Source organism: Chinchilla lanigera, unplaced genomic scaffold (genome assembly GCF_000276665.1).
Source record: "Chinchilla lanigera isolate Chin_1 unplaced genomic scaffold, ChiLan1.0 scaffold00003, whole genome shotgun sequence".
Taxonomy (NCBI): domain Eukaryota; kingdom Metazoa; phylum Chordata; class Mammalia; order Rodentia; family Chinchillidae; genus Chinchilla; species Chinchilla lanigera.
Genome location: NW_004955404.1, coordinates 8,461,252 through 8,476,514, shown reverse-complemented (window position 1 = coordinate 8,476,514; position 15,263 = coordinate 8,461,252). Strand labels below are relative to the sequence as shown.

The following is a 15,263-nucleotide window of genomic DNA, read 5'->3' as shown; positions in this document are numbered from 1 at the left end:
ATTCTACAATCCATGTGGAATTGCAAGCGACCCAGAATAGTCAACTTGAAAAAAAGAAATGGACTTACAGGCCCTGAAACCAAAACTTACTGCAAAGCAGCAATAAGCAAGACAGTGTTGTACTGACATGCAGATAATACATAAATCAGTGGAGTCCAGAAATAAAACCGTGTGCCTGTGTTCACCTGGTTTTTAACAAGGGTCCTATTCAATGAGGAAAAAACCACCTTTCCAAAAAGTTGTCTCCATATGTACAGATTAATTCAATGTGATTCAGAGGGCTAGATTTAAAAGCTGAAACAGATGTGGTAAATCTTCATGACCTTGGACTGGGCAAAGGATTCTTGTTAAGATACTAAAAGCACAAGTAACAAATGAAAAAGGTAAATAATTTGGTCTAAATCAAAATTAAAGCATCAAGAAAATGAAAATATTAAGGGACCTTTATTCTAAACACAGAAAGAATTACAACTTGGTAATATGTATTTTCTTTCTAACCATTATATAATTGTCAGCAAAAAAGAAATACATGAACTTCATTTTTTTACTAAGAATTTATGCATAGTTGCATGACTAAAGTTAAGTTCCTAAGTTAAATTACTCTTATAAAAACTTTTAGTATCAAAACCCTAACAACCTTGATTGTTTTAATACTACTTTTATAAAGTTTTGAGTATTTTAAGTGAATGTAGTCTAAGTTACTAATCTCCTGGCGTAGCATTTAGGTGTAAATACCGGATTGTTTTTATTGTAATGCATATAGTCAAAAAGTACCTGGACAGCTTTTCATTTTCCACATTTAGGAGCGTGGTATGTCTCTTCATTCAAGACTGGAGTCTGCAGAAAAGTGTCATTTTCTGCATATAAATCTTACACATTTCTCACCTTTTAAAATTGTTCTTGCTCTTTGTGTTCTCCTTTTTAATAGGAATGTGTTTTTCCTCATCGTTAGTAGCTACAGCTGGTATGTAAGAAGGTTACTGTTGCGTTTTATCCAAAACATCAAATTCTGAATTGAAATTATTTTCAGGTTGATTTTCTTGGTGTTTTGGGTAAGAACTTATGCTACCCTCAAATACGATAATTTTGTCAGTGATATGCTTGTATTTCACACTGATGCTATATATTACGGGCTGGAACGTCCAATGTTAAATAATAGTGAAGACAGAAATTTCTTAAAATAATGTTTTTCTCTGTCTTACATACATAGGCTGGATTCTAGTGACATTTACAATGAATTGAAAGAAACCTATCCTACTTATCTTCCTCTGTACGTTGCACGGCTTCATCAGTTGGATGCTGAAAAGGTTGGGCTTTTTTAAAAATCTTATTTCATTTATCACATTCAAAGAAATAGGTACATCCTTCTTTTGTCTTCTGTTCTTACCAACTGGAAACATGTCCTCACACTCACCCCGTGCACTACTTTCATTCATTAGTGTAGACACTGGCCACTATAGGAGGTTAGGAGCAGTGACAGTACAGAGTTTGTATGCGGTAAACGGTATGTTAGTGGTTGCGTGGTCTGTGAGAGAGGAGGAGGTGAGAAGAAAGCCTGCGAGCTGCTGTGTGACCTGGAACTGGAGAGCAAAGAGCGATCAGCAGTGGTCCTGGACAGCTGGAAGTGCATACACCTTCGGTGAAAGAGCAGTCCGTGCTTCCAGAACATCTGAACCTTTGTTGTCTGGCATCTTTAGCTTTGTAAAACCATCTCTGCAGTAGGAAAGGGCTAGCCATAGTCACCTAGAAGGCAGACAGCGTTCCGAGTGAACTAGAATATGTTTAAGGAGACCTCTTCAAGACTTTGACGAGCGAGAAGCTAGGTGCTGAGAACACCGTGGTAATCACAGCCAGAGCCCCTTGGTTATGATCTCATTTACTCTCATTTTTCTGTTTTTAGTGATGAATTAGAAAGAATGTGCTTTGTCAGCTAGTGCTGTTTTTTTAAACTCTGTTTTCGTATGTTGTGCAGTAACATAGCCAGCACAGGTCTGAAATCTTAGGATATGCGGAAAAGGAATTTCCTTTCATTAAAAAAAATACAGTTGTTAAGGACTTGATGTTTGGTTTACTCACAAGGCCGAATCGCAGCAGGGGGTGCAAGTTAGGTGTGCTCGCGTCTGAGCGCGAGTTCAAGATGCTGCAGGTGCAGAGACGGCGTTAGGAGAGGGCCCGAAGCCGCTGGGCGGGCTGCTCGCAGGCGACACGGTCACCCCACGCTGCAGGCCGCTCGGGGCTGGGGACAACAGAGGTGAAGATGCTTCGGTGCCGCGACTGACCTGCTGTTGTTCCTTCCTCTTCTCTTCCTCTCCAGGAACGAATGAAAAGGCTCAGTGAGATTGTGGAAGCTGCAAATGCTGTTATTTCTCACATAGATCAAACCGCCCTAGCGGTCTATATTGCAATGAAGACTGACCCCAGGCCAGATGCAGCTACTATAAAAAAGTACCTAACCAGTAAATAATCTTTCTTGCATCTCATTTCCTAGTTACTTATTTTAATATTAGGGACTAATGTTATTGAAAATGTTCTTTTCTGATGTTTGTTACATCTGCATTGTTAATATTTGGGTGCCGGGGATATAGCTCAGCGGCATAAGCACTTGCCTGGCAAGCCTGAGGTCATGAGTTCGATTCCCAGTACAAAAAAAAAAAATTGGGGTACTCCTGCCTTAGAAATTTCATAATAATTTTCTTTAATCTTTTAAATTTCAGCCCAAGAAAGTAGTTTGTTCTCTCTACCACTAGGTTCTGTCAAGCTGAAGGGACATGAATAGCTGTGATGAAGCAGTCTTGCCACTTAGGAATTTTTGTGACAAAAGCGTGACACTATATGAAATTAGTTTTTTAAATTGTTTATTGACTAATAGCGTGAAAAATATAAAATTTAGTTTGGGAGAGTGGGCATGGTGGTACACACTTGTAATCTCAGCACTCTGGGAGGCTGAGGCAGGAGGATCACAAGCCCAAACCCAGCCTGAGCAATTTAGTGAAACCCTCCTGTCTCAAAGTAAAAAATGAACAAAGCTCTTGGGTGTAGCTCAGTGCAGACTCTGGATTTAGTGCCCAGTACTACCTCCACGCACACACCCCAAATTATAATGCCCAGTAAAGTTATATAGCTGAGTTAAAGCTATTTTCTGGCAATTTTAGCATTGTGGAATTCTCCTGGCAGTATTACCTGGGGAGGAGACAAGAGGAAAGCTTCTAATTTAACTATAGAACTGCATGTTGTATGTCCATAGAGGGCGTAACTTACTTTAGAAGTGATCGATGTGGCTCTTCATCCAGACGCTGGGGAACAGCCCTGCGCCTCTTTGACCCGGGCCACCACGTGGTCGCCGTCCCCTTCTCTGAACTCTTACCATCACCCCGTGATCGTTCTCCTCGTATCAGTTTTTCCTCTATCACTATGGCTTATTTTTTTACATAGGGGTCATTAACTTAAGGGGTAAAAAACGCCTTCTTTTTTTTTCCCCTTGAGGCAGGGTCTCACTATGTAGTGCAGTCTGGTCTTAACTCGCTTACGTAGCCAAGGCTAGTCTCAAACTCATGGCAACCCTCCTGCCTCAGCCTCCTGAGTGCTAGGATGACAGTTGTACACCACCACAGCTGGCGTCTTTCTTTAAAGTTTTTACAAATAACCAGAACTCTTTGAGCTTCCTGAAAGAACTGTAATATTCCTTAATTCCAGCTGTTTCGGTCAGCATTTTTTTCATCATAAAATACTTGGGCTGAAAACCGCTAGAACTCTGGACATTACATTACAGGCAGTAAGTTTCAAATAGAATTATTTAAAATGGGTTGTTTGGCCATTATTAGTATTGATTCATATTTTTCAAATAACTTGAAAACATGGCCAGTTTCTGTTGCTGTAATAACTAGTAAGAGGAACGGTAGAGAGTGTGGCTGCCGTGTATAAGTGCTGGTTACGCAGAGGACTTCAGGGGCTTTGGCGAGGTGCCTCCGTTATGTTTAGTGGAGCGGGGGCTGTCTTCAGCCACCGCTCAGCGGAAAGGAAGCAGCTTAGAAAGTGAACTGAGTTGGCTCCGTGCAGCGCCAGGAAACGGGAAGCCAGCGTTCACACAGGATGTGCGTTTCGTTTCTCCTTACGCTGCCGCCTGCTTCTTAAAATCAGCACGACTCGTGTGGATCTCACAGGAGAAGACGGGAGCAAGAGCTCCCTGCCGGTGCCCACCCTCGCCGCTCTCCTGGGCGCCCTGGGGTGAGGAGCCCCTCCTCCCGGCAGAGCCGCGTGTGCAGCTTCCCCGTCCCGTCCTCGCCCTGCCCTTCCCGCGGCACGGTCGGGTCCGCTGTGTCCTGCACACCCTGGTTAGGGGGAAGACGGCACTGAGAATTACTTATTGGCACATGGAATAAGCATGTTTGTCTGCTCTTTTTATGTGTGAAAATTCATGACTAGTAGAACCTCTGTCTTCGTACTTAGATGAAGATAGAATTGCTATTTATAAGAAACATAAAGATTTAAAAGATCCTGGCTTCATTAAAGGTTACTTGGCTGACAGAGTTTAGAAGTGATTAACCTTTCAGCTTTACTGCTTGTAACAGTCTGTTTCAAGCAAATACACCTACCCCAGCTCATTTAATCTATTTGTTGTGTTTTCCCTAAAATAAGACCTAGTTAGAAAATAATCAGCCTTGAAAACTAAAGCTCAGAAATGCCGGCCCCAGTCAGTCTGTCCTCGCTCCACCTGCCTGCAGAGTAGCAAGAGAGCAGTGACGGCGGGGGAGGCAGAGACGGCTGAGGGCGGCTGGCGTTTCTGGTCTCTGGTTTTCAAGGCTGATTATTTTCCAGCTAGGTCTTACTTGTAGAGGAAGTGAGTATGTGATACAGCGGCTAATTTGATGTTTACTAATAAGAAAAAATTTTATTTGATGTACAACTTAAATGTGTGTACATGGATATACTCTATTTCTGCATGTGAATCCTAGGCAAAAAAGTACAAGCATTTAATTTCAGATGAGATCGTCCTTTTAAAGCAATGTCACTGATGTGTGGCTCTCCGCTTTGTGTTCAGTGATATGGACAAACAGAAGTCCACCCTGGTAGACGCGCTGTGCAGGAAGGGCTGCGCCCTGGCCGACCACCTGCTGCACGCGCAGGCTCACAATGGCGCAGTGGCGGGGGACGCGGAAGGAAAGGAGGAGGAAGGAGAAAGCACTTTAGATTCTCTGTCGGAGACTTTCTGGGAAACTACAAAGTGGACAGATCTTTTCGACAACAAGGTAGCCCTTCTGCTTCTTGTTTTGCACAGCTCTCGGGGTACCGCACGGACCCCTGCGCCCCACTGACGGCCCGAAGGGAGGGAATGAATGGAAGGAGGCAGAGGCCACTCCAAAGAAGACGCGCTAACCCCGGTTCCTTAACTTTGTCCTGCCTTGCCGTATTTTCCGTCTGCAAGGAGATTGTTTACCCACAGTGATTTTGCACACGGCTGCAGAATGTGTGTAGTAGCCTTTTAGTTAAGTCAGTGATGTGTAAGCCTGAGGGTTAAGTCCTCCCCACAGCCATTTTGGTGCTCATTTGGGGGAGGGTAATAATACTGGTTAGTTTCAATATTGCTTATTTTCCTCAAAACTGTTAAATGACTAAATAATTTTTTGTGGGTTTTTTTTTTTTTTCCTTGTCTTTTTTAGACTGTCTAACTATGCAGTTCAGGCTCTTGAGCTCACTTTGTAGCCCAGGCTGGTCTCGAACTCGAAATGATCCTCCTGCCTCAGCCTCCCGAGTGCTGGGATTGCAGGCATACGCCCTAGCTAACTTCTAAATAATTATCTTAAATTTGTAGTTAACTGATTTTAAACCCTACTTTGGAAAAATAGCTTAATAAATTTTTTTGGATTTTGCTTATAAAAATATCTTCAATCCCTTTTAGTTCTCTAATACTTAAAATAGAGGTGATATAACTATAAACCTTTATCAGCCTTTCTTGCATATGGAGGCAAAGGGAAAGTAAATGAAGTCAGCAGTCTCCTCATCCACTGTAGACCTTCATCTTACTTTAGTTATCAAATGCTTCTTCCAGAGTTAATTGTGGTGATTTGCAGGAAAAGACCTCAAATGTAGGAAAGTCTTCAGTGTGCAGCAGGTTTTCCCACTGCAGCATGGTAGTGCTGATAGAAAGCACTTGAGCATATTCAGGAAGCTGATGGAGCTGGCATCACATGGAGGTTACTCCCCACCCCACCCCACCCGACCCAACTCCACCGGAGTTTGCTCCTCATCTTTACTCTGTGACCTTAGGCAACTTGCTAAGTGCAGATGCCTGGCTTTGGCTTTCTTGTCTGTTGCATAAGGATAGTGGAAGTACATTCCCCGGAGCGCTGAGGGCTTGCTGCGCACATGGACCGTGGCCGGCCCCCGAGTGTTTGCTATGCTTACTAGGTTATTGGAGGTCTTCCTCTGCCAGCCATTGGGCTGCTGGGCCGTAAAGATAAGAACATGGCCCCTGTCTTTGAGGAGTTTAGCAGACTGCTAAGCACAGTAGGACTGTTACTGGTAACTCCTGTGTTTGCAACAGTGCTGCTGGATTAGGGGCTGTGCACTGTATCACTACAGCAGTTGCTGAATACTTGCCTTGGCTCTAGAATACACATCAGTGTGACGGGACTTCTAAACTTGTGTAAAACTTGTATAAAAGGAACATTATGTGATCTGATACTTTCTAAACTTTTATCCTCGTGTATAATTTTAATGATTTATGACACTTTACAGTTTATATTTCTACCCTATTTCTTATGTTCAGTTTCTTTTGCCTGAAGAGGTACTTTAAAGTGGATTTTAACAGCTGGTTTTCTTCCCCCAAATAAATCTCTTCTAATTACCTAGCCTTTTTGAAGACACTAATTTTTGTCTTAAGAAGTTTTTTTAAAACAATGTAATGTTAATATACTTGCTTTAAAGGCTGTATTTCTGATAAAGCCTTAAATGTTTTGTTACTAAACCCCTATGCCTTAAAATGCAAATCTGTTGAAGACGGCTTGTTACCTTGTTTTGTATCATAGGTTTTGACTTTTGCGTACAAGCATGCATTAGTAAATAAGATGTATGGAAGAGGCCTTAAATTTGCAACTAAGCTTGTGGAAGAAAAACCAACTAAAGAAAACTGGAAAAATTGTATTCAAGTAAGTGATATTAAATTGCCACTTTAATATACATGTAAATTTTGTTTTTCATGTAAAAAAAACCAAAATAACAAAAACATAAAGAAAACAGCATAAAGAACAATAAAAGTGATACAGAATTTCAAAACATGGTGATAGGATATTAACAATGGTTGTTATATTACCTAGTGTTATCTTCAAAATGGTTGCACATATAACCAGATAGAGGCGTGCAAGACTGATCAAACACTTGCACATTAACAGTTCCTCGTATTGCTGTTGTCTGTGGTCTAGTGAGAGGAGCAGTCAGTGCTTCAAAGTTTGTGTTTTCTTGGCCAGTTTGCACACTGGAACCCAGTAATCAGAGTGACTGCTCTGAAAACAATACGCAGTATAAGAGCCATTGTCGAACTCCTACCATCTTGGGTGGTGAAGCTCTGCACCATTTCCAATTTTTTTTTTATTGTTATTCTCTTTGATTGTTTGATCCATACATCTGGTGGACTGAGCGACTTCACTTAAGATAACAGTATGTAATGTAGCAACTATTAACTCCTATTATTTTGTTTTGAGGTCACGTATCATTTTTGTTTTCGTGTTGTTTTGATTTTGTCTTCATTGTTTTATTTTTTTACTTTTTAAATAAAAAAATTATAAATAAATAAATTGCTACTGCGAAATGTCACTTCAGTATTGCACAGGGATAAGAAAAGGACTTAATCATAGTGACATGACAAGATTTTACCCCACCAAATTCATACTTTCATTACTATAATTGGAACTATAAAATAAACGCACACGAGACCATCAGTTAGCCATTTACCTTTTTTTTTTTTTTTTGGTTTTTCTCCGGTACCGGGAACCGAGCTCACGACCTTGCGCTTGCCAGGCAGGCGCTTTTTGCCGCTCAGCTAAATCCCCAGCCCCCCATTTACATTTTTTAAAAGACATTTTTCAATCCTATTTCAAAAAAAACCAGATTAGCCTCCAGTGTTTTTAGCAAAGTACATTATTTATTTTACATAATTAGAAGCCAGAGTTTTCCTTTATAAAGTAAATACTCCTTTTAAATACATGTTTCTTCAGTTCTAAACTGGTTGAACTTTACACAGTTTAATTCTATTAATTTGTGATGATAGGCCATTTTTGTTAATTATTGTATCAGATACCACATTATATGCAGAGAAATTTTGTAGTTACATTTCTATGTGAGTTAATTGCAAGTACGAAAACTAACTTGTATAGAAATCACTTTAATCTCGCTCTGCTGGGTGGTCATAGGCTAGGGCATATGGCTATGAAACTGACTAGTAGATTTCTCTGAAAATATATGAAAGAATGAGCTATGGAAACCTTTACTCCTAAGACGTTCCCTGTTTACCTTCACCAGTCTGCCCAGACTGTAAAGCAGTTTGTTCATACAGTGGTGCCTCAGTTCACACACTTAACTCTTTCCCCATGTCTGACCACAGTCTGACTTGGATGAGAACCCCATCAAGTGTCCCTCTACGGTCAACCTTGAACCTAACCACTGAAATTGATTCAGTTTTCACCAATTCAGTATGTGACCACAAATATAGAATTAAGTTCGTGAAGCGAGGTACCACTGTAGTACGCCTTTCAGAGTTCTGACAGAGCTGGGCTGAGAAAACTCTTTCTAGTGCCAGTTGTAAAGACACGGAAAGCTTAGTGAAACCTGGGACCCTACAGGACCTGCGCATGGCGAGGGTGTGTCCTAACTTTGTCTCCCCTTCACTCTGCCCTCTACCGTCTGTTCCCTGCAGCAACCAGAAAACTGGGAATATCTGCCGCATTTCAAATGAATGCAGCCTCTTCCTGGTTGCCCCTAAGGTCCCTGTCCCCCTCTCCCACTGTGTCTCACACCACGGGTGGCCTTCTTCACCCTGCTTCTGCCAGACAGCTGCTGTGCTGGGCGAGGACAGGCACAGCCTCCGCACCAGAGCCTGAGCCGTCACCTGCCGTTGCTTCCGCTGGGAAGACCCTTCCCCAGGCGGTCACGGAGGAGATCACTGCGTCCCTGCTGCCCAGAGAGCTTTCCTGATGGCCTGGCTTTTCAGTTACACCCTCTATTTTATCACTTGGTTTTTATTGTATGCCCCATAAATGTCTTCAGCACATATATTTTTGGCCATTTGGTAATTTATTTCTTGTTCTTTTTGAATAGAATGTAAGTTTCCTCAAAGTGAGAAGTGAGTTTTTTTGGTGCTGTTTTTCCAGTGCCTACATAGAATAGTGTTTGACTTACTTGTAGTCACTCAGGAAAAAAAGAAAAGAATTTAGGTTTGTGGGGAGGGAGGGGACAAGTAAGCTAGGTTAGAAGGAAGAAAGGATTACATAGGGTGAGTAGGAAAAGTCAGCAGAGGTAGTGGTCAGGAAGGGCCAGGTGGCTGGGAGGAAAGTGGGGGGAGCTCTTACACTTGATCAGGTCGGGGATGGCGGGGTGACGGAAGGAAGGAAGATTCTGTGCTGCTGATGACTAAATGTTTGAAACGGAGTGCATCCTGAGTACTGAGTTTGGAAATCTGTCCGCTCCTTGGCTAATCTGTTGATTGTGTTTTATTGTAGCTGATGAAATTACTCGGATGGACCCACTGCGCTTCCTTCACTGAGAACTGGCTCCCCATCATGTATCCTCCTGACTATTGCGTATTCTAAAACAAAAACCAACACTTGACGTTTTAAAGAGGAGGTTTTCTAGCAAGTGGACAGAAGAACAAATTTGTGGCATTTTTAGTCTAATGCATGTTTTCAACCACTGTCGAATGCTGATCATTAAAATGATGTGTATTTATCAGAGAATTCACTGGCGTGTGGCTTAATACATGTAAATTTAAACCTCTGACAAGATGGTGTTTTCTTAATGCCTCCCCGGCTGGCAAGGAAGGGATGTGCCCTCCTGCCAGCCCCTGGCAAGCATTTTGAGTTGGGCTGCAGCTTCCTGCATGTGTGATAGGTTTTGAACAGTAACTTTTAACTGCAAACCTGTAAAATTCTATTTTTTATTTTATAAATGAACAGGGTTTTAACATGCTTGACTTTGATTTTCCTCAATTGTATGAAGGCCTTAAAAAGCTACATTAAAAGTAGCTAAAATTATTTATTGGACTAAAAATTAACTTCATTTCCAGATTTTGTCTTTGTTTTTGCAAACATTTACATTCAATTAGGAGAAAAATAAAACCGGCACAAAGGTGTGACAGTTGCTGGAACATAACTGTTTCAGTAAATTTTCATCTTGGGGCTACAATAGGCAAGTCATTTTCACATCCTTCTGAAGAGCACAGCATCAGAATGAGTTCATAATACATGTATAAGTGCCAGACAGCTGGGTCTTTATCAGGAATTGTAAAGATACACATGTATGTTTATTACAGTTGAAATAATGTAAAGCACATGAATAAATGTGCAAACCAAGATCACAGTACACCGTATGCACTCTGATACCTTAATTTTTTTATATGAATAATAAAAGTGAATATTGAAGCCTCTTAAAGTTGGTCTTAATTTTTCATAAATCAAATTTGGGGTTACAACAAATAATATATTAAATCCTTAGAAAAACTAGCAGTTAATTTATTTTATAATGTTTCTTATAGGCTTGCAATTATTTGAATAATATTTCCAGTTCATGCTGTGTGATTAGCTTTTGTGTATGTTTAACTTTTTATCATTTTATCTTTCTGATCACTGTTCCTGCTTCTCTCATTCTGCCTCCATGAAATAAACAGACAGAAATAGATAACATTAAAAGGTCTGTAGTCACGTATCTAGTAGCAAATTGTGTTTGTGTATAGTTTTTTCATCTTGTAGCCTTAGGGTTTACTGGTATACAAAAAAATCTAGAAGTTAACTTTGTCTGGTCATTCATGACCTTTATGAGAAAATAGAACATGCCTAAAAACTTTCTGCACACACTTTCTGGAGCATCGAGGGTCTGAAGTCCATGAACAGATGCACACGTTCACTCACGTTATTACAAGTAATGTTACCTGCATGCACACAGGTCTCCTTACATACAGGGCTAGCCCAGAAAGGCAGTTGAGAAGCTGAGAAAGAGTAGGGCGACTCCCTGAGGTTCTGTTGCTGATTGATGGCTTCTGAATGTCAGGACCTGTGCTGTTACCGAGGCTTACATTCCTAGCAAGTACATACTGCCTCGGTCAGGAGTCAGAAAACTGTGGCCCCTGGGCCAAAACGACCACGCCTGTGTGTGTGTGCAGTGTTACTGGAACAGCTGTGCTCAGTCATTTGTGGATCCTGTGACTGGGGGCGGCCATACAGAGCAGTGCTTTGAAAGGTCTGTTCCCAGTCAGAGGGGCCAGCCTTTGCCCCACACCCACTGAAAACACCTGAAAGCATCAGGATAGGTAACTTTTCAAGAAATAGTAGAGCTGGAGTTCGTGCTCAGTAGGAATTTAGTGACTCCATTCTAGTCGTTACTGTGGGAGTTTCCCCGTGAATTTCGCACTCCTTCCTGATAATATTACCTCTTCCCTAGAACTAACGGCTCTTCACCCCTGAAGAGCCCAGCTGGGTCGCTTCTTACAAGTCTCAAGACCCTTCATGCTTCCAGAAAGTCCTGGCCCGGCATGGCAAGCTCAGTCACTTGACTACCATGTTTCCCACAGAGACATGGGTTTGATCTGTCCACGCATTTTTCATTCGAATTAACCGAGTCTTTCCTTATGCAGCGTTTCATTCTGTGGACCCCTAGTGAGATAGTATTAATGCATGTATCTTTCTTTTTGCCTGTAGGATCTATGTAAGAAGCCTGCGTATAGGGAGAAGGATAAGAAGGATCCTTTTCACCACCATCTCACCCACACCCAGACAAAATCTCTTGAGAGGAGTTATTTTTGAGGAGTGAGAAAATAAACTCAACTGTGAGTCTCAACGTCATAAACCATTGTCAGTAGTAATGAATAGTAAACTGAAAAAGGAAACAGACTAGTAAGTGAATTCTTAGAAATTTGAAAAGGGGTACAAGGGGTCACTCTGAACAGAGCATACCAGCCTTGTTAGCTGGCAGACACCCTGCTCTTGTGAGAGGATCTCAGTTCATCAGCAAGGCCATGTCCCCCACTTCCTGTATCAGTGTTGTGTTAGCTCTGCAGCTAAGATGTCGGCATTCCCAGCCCTCCAAGCCGAATTCACCCTGACTCTGACCACTCCGGGTCTTACCCATGCGTGTAGCGTACAACACAACTGGAAATACTTTCTACAACCTCCTTCATTTTATATATGATTGCACAGGTGCTTGTGTTAACGTTTGACTCTGCTATGCATAAGCTACCTCAAAACTTGGTGACTCCTAGCAGTTTATTGTATTCACCCAGTGCCACTTGGCTGGAGTCTGGCTGCTGAGCTGAGCTGTGTTTGGACTCTGCTTCCATTCCTGAGACTTTAAAAGGTAGAATTTATGGAAAAAACAGGATAGGAGAACAAATTAAGGGACCTAGATGATGCAGTAGGTAGAAATGCTACAAAAAACAAGATGGAGGAGCGGGGACCTTATTTGAATCCTGATTGGAACAAACTAAAAATGGCACATATTTGAATAAATTTGAACACTGGAGATATATATATATAAAATATTTTGGATTTGATCATAGCATTATAATTACATACAAATGGAACTTAAAAATAAGGTTTGCTGGGATTTACTTCAAATTGGTATGAGAGCAGAGAAGTGGGTAAAGGTCTGGAGGAGAAAAGATTTTCCCCGAGTTAAAATTTCATGTGGGGTGAGGGTTGATGATGCTCTTGTACTCACATAATGTTACCCGGCTATGGTAGGCATATAATAAACCACATACATAAGGTTTATCTGCTTTTCACATACTTACCTTTTTCTATAATGTAACTGCAACCAATCTACTTTTTCTAAAAAGACTTTTATCCATGTACAAGCTAGAATCATACTCCTTATTTTGTTTTTTGGGGTTTTTTTTGTTTTTGTTTTTTGTCTTTTTTGAGGCAGGGCCTCACTGTGTGCAGTTCAGGCTGGCCTTGAGCTCACTTTATAGCCCAGGCTGGTCTCAACTCACAACGATCTTCATGCCTCAGCCTCCCAAGTGCTGGGATTACAGGCGTGTGCCGCCATGCCCGGCTTTTACCCCTTATTTTGGAATGTGAAACAGATACATTTGCAAGTCTAGAAGAAGATTTAGAGGATCAAGCTCCATTGCTATAATTTTCTTTTAAAAAATTGGAGGAAATTTCAACCATCAACACAGTCCAGTGTTAGAACATTTGCAGTCACTGGAAGAATTCTGTCATGCCCATTTCTAGTGAGTCTTTAGTCCTGTGCCCAGCCTCAAACTAGCCATGACCTACTTTCTGTCGCTGTGGTTTTACCTTTTCAGACTTTTGGTTTTTTCAGTGTAATGTTCTTGAGTTGTGTCCACATTGTTTGCAGGATGTATCAGTTCTTTTTACCTCTAGGTAATAGCTCATGGTATGATGTACCACATTTTGTTTTTCCGTTCACCATTAATATTATATTTGTATTAATTTATTTTAGGAAGATACCTGGAGACGAACTTGCTGTTTAATGGCATGTTTCATTTTAACATAACCTAGTGTGTATATTAGCTAATAAGAGAATAGCAAACTGTTCCTCTGCCACAACTGATTTAAAAGACTATACTTTCCCATTAAATTACCTTGGCACCTTAGTCAAAATCAGTTGACCACATAGGTTGGATGCATTCCTAAAGTCTTATTTTGAGCCACTGCCCTCACATGTCTGTCCTGTGCTAATGTCAACTGACTTGGTTACTGAAATTCCTGAGAGCAAACCAGTGCTTTCCACACTGACTTGTGTTTCCCACCGTTGCTCACTGGACAGAGGCAACTGCAGGTAGAACCGAGTAGGACAAAAGGAGTCACCACACAAACGCCCTGTGCCTGCTGCACGTTATCCGGACATGAAGCTGTCCCACCATTTCTTACAACTTTCTGCTGCTTCAGAGTCTGATTTTGTCATTTCTGTGTCTGAAGGGACTGCCTGGCAAAAGGCATTTTCCTTCCCTTTGCTTAAGAGAAGGAAATTAAGCTACTGGCTCAGCCAAGAATTATTTTATTTTTTATTTATTTGGTGAAAACATCTATCACCAAATACTTGGGGATTCCTATTCTTTTTTTGGTTTTATTTTGTTTTTGTTTTTTGGTACCGGGAATTTTGTTTTTTGAACTCAGGACCTTGTGCTTGCCAGGCAGGCACTGTGCCACTGAACTGGGTCCCTGGCCTGAGACTTCAATGCTTACTAGGCAATAGCAATTAAGAAAATGGAGCCAATTAAACTTTTGAAATTATGACTAGACTATTCATTTGTCCTTAAATTTATAGAAATTTGCTAATTTTTATAGGTGGCATTAAAGTTCATTTTGAAAAGTACCAATATGTGTTTTAACATTAGCTGCTACAATGCTGCCTCAGTTCATGAACTTAATTTGTTCCACAATTCTGGAAAAGATGGCAACATTTGTGTTTGTGTGTGAAAGATGGTCACAGTCGTGTTTGTCACCCAACGGAGTTTGCAAACAAAAACAAAATTTTGCCAAACACTTCTATTTGCAAACCAAATGATTTGGGAACAAAATTATTTGCAAACAAAAGCGTTCACTAACTGAGGTACCACTGCATCTCAGTTTATCCCATCTTTAAATTGTCTTGACTTCTTATGAGCAAATCTTCCCACTGGGGTCTTCTTCAGGTGTGTCTTGCCTGCTTTTGGCCTTTATATTTTATTTAGAATCATCTGGACAAGTTCTGAACACTGGAATGCATGTTGGAATTTTGGTGATGATTTCCCATAATCTGTTGATCAGTTTGGAGAATATTGACATCTTTGAAATGTATCTCAATGTACCAACTTGGTTTTCTCCCTGATGGGCTATCTTTAATTTTGCTCAGTAATGTTATAAAGCTTTTTTAGATGTTTTTGTATTTGGTATTTTTAGTATAAGTGGTATCTTTATTTAAATTTTATTTTCTAACTACTTGTGGATAGAATTTATAAGGAAAATTGAGCTATGTATATTGATACTGGGCAGCCTTAACTTGTAGACTGCATTTAGTTCTGGGTACCAGCAAACTATGGCTGGGGGTTTAAT

At 40.9% G+C, this 15,263-nt stretch overlaps 1 protein-coding gene across 1 annotated transcript in view; it reads left to right on the top strand.

Annotated features, from left to right (window-relative positions):
• Tpp2 (tripeptidyl peptidase II) overlaps positions 1 to 10,638 on the top strand; it is a gene marked incomplete at its 5' end in the record, with an annotated part of 62,496 nt that extends 51,858 nt beyond the window's left edge. The window contains 5 exon segments of the mRNA XM_013515923.1: positions 1,211 to 1,307; positions 2,315 to 2,445; positions 5,039 to 5,246; positions 7,026 to 7,145; positions 9,711 to 10,638. Coding sequence (XP_013371377.1) covers positions 1,211 to 1,307; positions 2,315 to 2,445; positions 5,039 to 5,246; positions 7,026 to 7,145; positions 9,711 to 9,800 — 646 coding nt within the window.
• Positions 10,639 to 15,263: the final 4,625 nt, after the last annotated feature.